At 44.1% G+C, this 9,429-nt stretch overlaps 1 protein-coding gene across 1 annotated transcript in view; it reads left to right on the top strand.

Moving 5' to 3' along the window:
- Positions 1-8,970: 8,970 nt before the first annotated feature.
- LOC147018649 (uncharacterized) overlaps positions 8,971-9,429 on the top strand; it is a 119,928-nt gene continuing 119,469 nt past the window's right edge. Inside the window, exon 1 of the mRNA XM_085898531.1 lies at positions 8,971-9,003. Within this exon, the coding sequence (XP_085754657.1) occupies positions 8,986-9,003 (18 nt within the window). The 5' untranslated portion in view covers positions 8,971-8,985. The remainder of the gene's footprint in view (positions 9,004-9,429) is intronic.

Below are 9,429 nucleotides of genomic sequence, written 5' to 3'. Positions count from 1 at the left end.
TTCATGACAACATTCATCAGATGGTATGTACCAAAGTTTGTTCATGGCATTAAAAAAAAAAAAAATCAGGCACCTGAGGTGGGTGGGGGTGTGGAGGAGGGGTTGCCCCAAAAATAGCTATTTATTTTCTTCAACTACACACACTTTTGAAGAAGCTTGACCAAAACCATTATCACCTGTGATGTACCAAAGTTTGTTCACTGCATTAAAAAAAAAATACATAGGTATTTACTTTCTTTGGTAATTATTTTGTGGGTCATCCACACAACAGTGGTTCCTGGGTTTTCTTATCCAGCAGCTACCAGGTGACCACCCAGGGTATTGCCCCTATTTTTGTAGTCCAGGCTTATTGAGTCCAGGCAACAAAAAATCTGGAGGCAAGGGTGTGGAATTCTAATAGGGTTGAGGGATGACTGAATGGAAGAAACAGGTTGAACTTGACGGCATTTGGTAGAGCGCATACCGCCACCAGGTTGAACAGTTTACATTTTGTATGCCACTGATCGGTTGGATTTAGACCTGAAACAAAATCGAATCTGTTTGTTCTTGTCCCCTACCCAAATCACCCTTCAAGTTTCATCCAAATCTGTCAAACTTTTTGAAATACCACTTTGTTCTACATCTCAAGTGTGAATAATTGCTTGCATATCAAAATTGTCGTATCTGGACATGAACCAAAATCTAATCTATTCGTTCTTTTCACCCAACCGACCTGTCTATGGTTCATCTAAATGTGCATAACACTGATTCTGCTCACAGAGCAACAGTTGAAAATATAACTCCCTCCCCACCGTAATTGGCAGAGGTAACAATATGGATACAGGTGCAAATAAAACCCTCAATCATAAGTAGAAAAAAAAAAAAACGAGTTTGTGTCAAAGCCACCCAATGCTCGCCTGTTTATACATTTATCGTTTTTAAAAGACTAGTCTAATATTTTTTTATAAAGCATTGCAGTGAAGTCTGATCCAAATAATTTTAAAGCAATATATGTATTTGTATCTTGTAATCAGTAAAAAATAGTGTGGTAGATAAAAATATTAAAGTAAATAACTTGCACCACAAACTAACGTTTTCATGCTGACGCTCACGCCGGGGGTATCGCTATCGCTCTGTTTTTCGAACAGGCGAGCAAAAAGGGGGTGGAGGGGGGGATAGAGAGAGGAACTTGACAATGGAGGAACAGGTAGATTTTGGGAGGATTAATGAGGTTAGAAAAGATCATGGGGATGGTGAACAGCTGTCTTGAAACCAGAGGGGAAAATTGAGATGGAACAGAAGAAGCACTTGGTTTTGCAGGTGAGAAAAGAAATGAGTGGTGAGCAGTTGGCCTGGATTTTGGGAGTTTAATCAGAATTGGTTTATTGATGGACCACGTCCTGCAGAAAGAAACCTGTGTGGACAAGGGAAAGGTGCAAGATTGAAGAGCAAGAGACACTTTTGAGATAACAGTAATTGGCTTGGAGACCAACTTTGTGTGAGATGCCAGTGATTTTTGAAGGCTTTGTTTTCTTTCAAGTTGATAAGGTATGAGGCTGGGTGGCCATTGCAATAGCTTGCCTCCTTCCCGATGGACACCATGGGATATTTATCGTCAAACTCATGGTGGAGACGGGACACCTAGGTTAACGTCCATCCGAGGGACCGCACATATTGAATAACCCTGCCTGCGAAACACTAGGATGACAGTTTATAGCTGGGTCAGGATTTGAACCGGGCTCGACGACTTAGAGGTGAGTGTGCACAGCTCCTGGCCATCCTGCCAACCCAGCCGAGTATGGTCCCGTGTGTTTTGCCTCACGCTTCCTCAGATCACACGAGATGGGCAAAATTGAGGGGGTGATTGAATGACGAGTCGACACCATTGTAAGGTCATCAAGCAATCAAATATCATGTTTAGATTTGAAACTTTTTTAATTTTTTTTAACTTGATCACATGTTTTGACTGCACATCAAAATAAGTGACATTTCTAATTTGAAAAAAATACACTGTAGTGCAAACTTCCATTTTGGATGAACTGGATGTACTTTCACCCATGAACGATTGTACATCATTTTAAGCTTTGAGGTGGTTTTTTAAACAGAAATAAAACTTTCTAAAGTCTGTATTGCGAGTCACAAGTTGCCCTTTTCTGTAAAAAAGAAATTTCACGATTCTGCTTTGGTGTCCCTTACATTTACATGCCAAAAAACAAACTTTATTCAAGAGGAGTTGAAAACTGCTTTTTTTATTGTAAAATAACTAACTCCAAGTGGTACTGTACATGCAAAAAAAAAAGATGTGGGTCCACCCCTAATTGCTCTCATAAAGCACAAACCCCTGTTTTGGCTAGCCGAGGGCACATTCGTACAGGGCAAAAACTTTCATGGAGGGTGAAGGAGAGGGCTCTAAATTGTTGTTTTCTATATTTGTTGTGGTCAAACTTTGTAACCTTTCCTCATTGGACCATTGATAACATGATGAGACGTTATCTACATATATATATATATATATATATATATATATATATATATATATATATATATATATATATGCTTGTCTCTCTCCTCTCATGCACAGCCACATCTTTAAATTTCGAACTCCCAACTCGGTACAAATACAACTTTGTGTTGTAATATAGGTTAAGTGGCTGAGGTCTCACTCACATGGGGGTCTGGGGGGTGGGGGATGAAAATTCTCCAAGTAAATATGTACCATGTTGCACCACATGGTGGTGGCAGAGGGTATTACAATTTCCTTTTTTACCTGGGCAACACTGAGTCTAAAGCACTCTGCACAGGCAAATTTGTTGCCCTTCCTTTATACACCCCCCATCCCCCCTGAAACAAGGACAAATGTGTCCAAGAGCCGCATCATAAAGGTTTTGTCTTCACCAGAAGAAGAACAACAATAACGTTGTTCTTATTGCCAAAAGCTCTCTTCGAGCCAGCGTTCGCAACGCGACAATGGCTAAAAACAGAGGGCCTGTCAAAGCCTGTCACCGTGTGTGAGACATTTCTAGCGGGAAGAGACATCAGGTTGAATGGGGAGCAGGGGGATTGGGGTGAGGGTGAGAGGTTAAAGCAGTCTGCATGGATAAATTTGTCTTCCCGTCCTTCTCACCCAAAAGTTTTGGCAAATACGACAACTAATTGATCCGTCAGCAAAGTGACGGGTCGGCTGTGATTGTTGTTGCGCTCCTCAGCTGGAATCCATGGATCATCACTGTTTCGGGGCCCACTCCAGTTCAGTGACTGACGGGCAGCCCCAGCTGCACAGCACATACACCACCAAGTGAAATTGGCATACATGATCATCACCAGATATTGCGACATCGGCCTCCACGATCACCACCAGGTATTGACCAAATTTATCAGGTGTTGAATCGATTCACTCTGCACTCACCTTTGCCTCCAGATCCACAACGAAGCTATTTCTGCTGTTTCCAGTAGTTGTGTCATCGTATTCTTGACTTGTTTTGATGACACTGCAAGCATCTGGAAGTACTTCAGCATAGATCTTGCCACAAAACCTCGACAACCCACTTCCAATAGCACATCACACTTCAACCCAGTCACACACTTCTCGAACCTCTTAATTAATACCAACACAACTTTCATAAGCCCATTCCATATTTCCCTCCCATGGTACTGTCAGCTCAACGATGAAAACACTTTTCACCACATCAGACCAAATAATTAAATCAGGTCTTTGTTGGACGACTGAGAGATCGGAACCTCAGCGCTCTGTCCAAATCTGCATCTATCTGCCAGTCCATACCTGGCTTCAAAATGCATACTGCCCCTTGACATTGGTTAACTTCAGTTTCTCACCATCCTTGATGAACTTGATAATGGTCTTTTTATGCCCGATTTGTTTGCCTCATCACATAGCCTCTTTGTCACCTCGGCAATCACTCGCAAAACCTGGTTATGTTGCCAAGTATACCTGGCTGGAGATTTTTGGCAACCAGCTTGTATGGGCTCGAATGTCTCTCTTCTACCACACCTGGCACATTCTACCGACTCAGCCAATTTCCATTTTGCCAGATTCACCGCAGTTGGCATTTGGTCACACATTGATTTAAGTACAAAGATTCGTCGCTGTTGCTCCATCTTTCACAACGATGCCCAGCTACCCATCTTCTGCACAGCCATCTCCCATGCTGTCCATGCCCTTTGCTGAGGTTGACTTACAGCTTGAACCATTTTTCTCTTCCATACATTTAATCTATTTGCCAACCATCTCCCGTTTCCCACCTTCACTCCTTACCACCGTTTCTCTTCTTTCCAACCAAATGCTTTCCTATTTTGCTGGACTGCCACAATGATATCCTTAATTTGCAATCTACTCTCCTCATCTTCAACCATCCTCTGAACGTCCCACTAAGTTCCTGTTCTTATCTTTGGCCCCAGTTCACTGGTTTTTAGCTCGCCTGTTGGAAGAACAGAGAGCTATAGCGATACCCCCGGCGTGAGCGTCAGCGTCAGCATCAGCTTGAGTGTGAAAATATTAAAAGTTTTTGGTGCAAGTTATTTAGAAGCTCGCCATTAATTTCATGTGTACTAGGATGCTGATATTTGGCATGGAGGTTCCTTTGGGGTATACTATTGGTGTAGTGAAGTTGAAATTAAAAAATAATTTCAAATGTTTTAAATTTTTGACCTGTTTTGAACTTAATTTTTTTTTTGCACATCAACGTTAAAGTTTTTGGTGCAAGTTATTTAGAAGCTTGCCATTCATTTAATATTGTTGTGGTTACCAAATTCGCAAACCACCATTCAGGTCCCTTAGGTGAGATATCTCGGTAAGTATATGTGTAGTTAGGCCCAAACCCGTTGTCTAGTGGGAATACATGTCATTTATGCGTGCTGCGACTCTTCAGGATAGCCGTTTTTCTTTTACTATCTTTATTTTGGACCAACCGCCATTGTTACCACCACCAACACAACATCAACCACCCACCGCAACGCCGCTTCACCACAACCGCCACGACCTTCCCGTCACACCTCGCAACCGTCGCATCGCCACCGTTCTTGCGCCGCTTGTGGGTACCGGTGTTGGACTCGTGCAGGGCGCGCGCCGAACAGCGTGTACAAAACCACGGATTTTCTGCTTCAAAAACGGATCAAAAACGACACACGCCCACTTTTGTGCCGTCCAATCGGTGAGCGAGGGGCGATTTGGCCCCGCCTCCAGGGCGTTGGAGGGCGATCGCTATATGCAAATTTATGGATCAAAAAGCATTCACGCCCACTTTTTCTCGGGCCAATGGGGAGCGAGGTGAAAGGTCAAAGATGAGAGAGCGAAGCCACGGGGCTTATATAAGCGACCGTGTTCGTCAGTCAAGAGAACAAGAGTTAAGACTTCGCGGGCGGTGGAGTTGGGAAGAAGAAGCCAGAAGGAGTTGGTCGTCGTCGTGTGCGTTGGAGTCGGAGCAAAAGGGGACGGAGCTGTGGAGAGGCAGCGAGGGCAGACGAGGGGGTGCTCGCGTCGTGCAGGGAGCTGCACACCAGGGAGGCCGACGGCGCGACCTGGCCGAGGTGGAGACGCTCGTCGCGGGACTCGAGGCAGAGTGGAAATCCTCTATACCCCGAGCATCAGCAACCCCCTCCTGTTTCCCCCCGCGCTGAGATAGTGCGACCAAGGGGGCCCCTTTCCCACCCCCTACCAGACACTGCCCGCGAGGCCCGCGGAGTTGAGGCACCATCGCCGCTCCGCGTCTCATCACCAGACGGGTAGGCCCGACCCGGTCTCGGCCTCAGGCCCGCCTCATCTTTGAGGGTTCTCTATTCTTTTTCTTGGTTTTGGATATGTGTTGTCGGCGCCGTCTGTGAAGTAAAATTGTATAAGTGTTGCCGTGTGCTCGCGTAATCGGTATTAGATCTGCATTGTCGCATTTGCTTTTTGTGTAAAATTGCATTGTGTTTCTTTTCTCTTTTCTATGTGCTTTTGGTGGAATTGAATATGTGTGCTTTCCGTTCAGCGCGAATAAATGTGCTTTGTGTTGAACTGTTTCCCGCTTCGCTTCGTCATTTCTTTCATTGAATCCTCATCTTGCTTCACGTAAAGGGTTGGTAGTGGGCTGAATACGCCCGATAATTAATCAAACCGTCGAGGTCGACGAATAACACCGCTCGGTTATCCCGATAGTACGGAACGGGTCGCTTAAGTGGCCCGTGTCCGAAGTCGACCTGCGGCGAGGTGCGATCGCCCGGTCTACCCTCCGTGTGGGTACTTAGGTAGGTCGAATTTGGCGAGCAACCCTATCCCACGCGGGGGCTGATTGGCTCGATCGCGGTGAGACCGAAAGGTCCACCCGTGACTGGTTCCCGGCGTTAGTCCGAGAGGGTCACGACTGGATTGTCCGTCCGGTGGGCGACGTGCCGCGATTCGAGGTACGTGGCCGTCAGCACGCCGGCGGGCGCGAATCCGTTACAATATGTATACTAGGATGCTGATATTTGGCATGGAGGTTCCTTTTGGGTATACTATTGGTGTAGTGAAGTTTAAATTAACAAATGATTAAAAAAAAAAATTCAATTTTAACCTAAGATGGTGTCAAAGCCACCCAATGCTCGCCTGTTTATACTAGACGCTTGCCATTCATTTAATATGTGTACTAGTTTACTGATTACAATAAACAAATACATATATTGCTTTAAAATTATTTGGATCAGACTTCACTGCAATGCTTTATAAAAAATATTATTAGACTAGTCTTTTAAAAACGATAAATGTATAAACAGGCGAGCATTGGGTGGCTTTGACACCAACTCTCTGGTTGTATTCTGGCTTTGCGAATCTTATATTCTTCAGATGGTGACCTTAATGGCAGCTTTATCTTTGAACTTCTGTATAAAGCCAAACCATTTCCACATATATGAATTGATGGTCTTCTCCATCCTCTCCACTCTTGTTAGGGTGAACTCATATATTTGGAGAGGCCATACGACATGAGGCAACAACCCAAATTGGTTGAGCACCATATCTTATACCACCCTGGCAAGCAAGCTACAACCATCAATTGTAGACAGACCTTGCACAACTTGCTTCTGCACCTGGATTCCTCCATGTCCATCTGCTAACGGTTGTGCATACCAACTTCTCAGACTCTTAACTGGCTGTTCATTCAATGTCGGGATTATATCCTCAGCCACCACAAAATGAAGCTCTTTCACTTTACCTTTCTTCACAGAAAGACTCCTGCTCTTCTTTGGTTTAAATTCCATCCGGCTCCATGTAATGAGCTCTTCTCGTTGCTTCAACAACATTTTAGCTGCTTCCAACTCAGGAGACAGAATGGTGATGTCATCCATAGAGGCCCTTATTGGTGGCTGTGGTTTTTCCACACCTCAGACTACACCAGTTGCTACTCCTTTTGCTCCACAGATAACTTCTGCCATAGCCATAAGAAACAGCAATGGTGAAATCGCACACCCCATTGGTATGCTGACTTCCAAGTGCCTGCCACTTGGTTGTATACGTACTTTGGTGTAGAAAAACACTTTAAAAAGGCATTGTAATATTGTAGTCTAGATGCCAAACAGCCATTTCAGGGCAAAGCGTGCTTTAGCGTCATTATTACGTTTTTTGGTTGATTCATCGCCTCTGAGCTATCCTGAATAGAATCAGCCGGGTGCCCCAGACTCGCACCCTTGAGGAATTTTTTTTTATAGAGGCGAAAAACAAAATGGCCACCACCGACTTTTGATAAATTCTGTTTTGGGCTATATCTTCACTTCTAATGCACTTGCAAACACAATTTTGGTGTCTACTTCCATGTTTTCATGGTCAAGGAATCCGATAATGATAAAATGAAAGTTGTACAGATAACACCTGTATCATACTTTCAAGATGTCGTCCACCGATCACCGATAAAAACTATTTTTTTGCCAATATTTTATAATAGACCCCGATATAAGCATAATAATTGTTTCTGCTACTATGTTTTCAGTGTCAATGAATACAAGGAAAACGCAATCCAGCTGCTGGAAGCATTCGTCATCATAACATGAAGATCCCTGCTCGACCTTACCCATATTAACGTGTGTGGGCGTCGGCGGGGGGGATCGCAGGTGTGAGGTGACCGAGTGAAGTTGTCATACAGGTAAATAATCTTGTCCGATTGTACTTTTCACCTTTTCCGTGTCGCACGTAATTTGCAATCAGCGTTTATCGTCAGAGAGCAGGTGCTGCCACGTGGGTGTCGTCAGGAGAGGTGGGCTGCAGGCATGCTGTCTTGGAGCCGCCATTTTGTTGTCTTTTCGATTTTTAGGTAATTTCTCGTGTTCGGCATCGTGATCGTTGACACTATGTGCTAAAATATGTTCATGTTATTACGCTGAATGGTCCAGCTTCATGAACTTTTTCCGCACTTTCTCTGCTCATCGCACCTTTTCATTCATTGCATCGTAGAGTTTGCCTAGAAAATTAGTAATCGATCTTTATGTACGTTTTCAAGTGATGGTGACAAAAGTAGGCCATGGCTTCTTCCGAAGAGAGTACATCTTGCTTCTTTAATTGCTCTCATGCTTCCAAGAAGCTGCTAACTGCCGGTATAACTCGACAAGAAACAATCATCAGAAGTAGTATACGTAGAGGTGATTTGTTTCACGAAAAACTAACTGATTCTCAGTCCATTCTGTGTCACAAAAGCTGCGTATCCACGGATACATCTGAACACCGTATGAAGAGACATGAACACTTAGACAAGCATGAAGCTCCTCCACCAAAAAAAACACCACGTTCTCATTCAGGTGAATTCGATTTCGAAACGCACTGTGTCTTCTGTGGCAATCAATGTGAACAGCTTGATTCTAGAAATCCCCAGCGATGGAGAAAAGTGATACAATATAGAACAGCCGATCAAGGGAAGAATTGCATGTCATTTAAGCTAAGTATTTTGACAGTTTGTGACCAGCGCGAGATGACATCTAAGTTCATGGTGTACGTCTTCGAGTCCAAGGGGCAGTCTCTGATTTGCACGCTGCTGATGCGTTTACATGCCAAAAGCTATACAGGTATGTGTGTGGTATACAGGTTTGTGTGTGGTATACAGGTTTGTGTGTGTGGTATACAGGTATGTGTGTGGTATACAGGTATGTGTGTGGTATACAGGTATGTGTGTGGTATACAGGTTTGTGTGTGGTATACAGGTATGTGTGTGGTATACAGGTTTGTGTGTGGTATACAGGTATGTGTGTGGTATACAGGTTTGTGTGTGGTATACAGGTATGTGTGTGGTATACAGGTTTGTGTGTGGTATACAGGTATGTGTGTGGTATACAGGTATGTGTGTGGTATACAGGTTTGTGTGTGGTATACAGGTATGTGTGTGGTATACAGGTTTGTGTGTGTGGTATACACGTATGTGGCACACACGTGCGTGTGTGTGTGGTATACAGGTATGTGTGTGGTATACAGGCTTGTGTGTGGTATAAAGGTTT

This window comes from Eptatretus burgeri, chromosome 10, assembly GCF_056783735.1.
Source record: "Eptatretus burgeri isolate ZD-2024b chromosome 10, Ebu_testis_v1, whole genome shotgun sequence".
Classification (NCBI taxonomy): Eukaryota; Metazoa; Chordata; class Myxini; order Myxiniformes; family Myxinidae; genus Eptatretus; species Eptatretus burgeri.
Note: the sequence above shows the minus strand (reverse complement) of the source record. Positions and strands in the feature narration are given on the sequence as shown.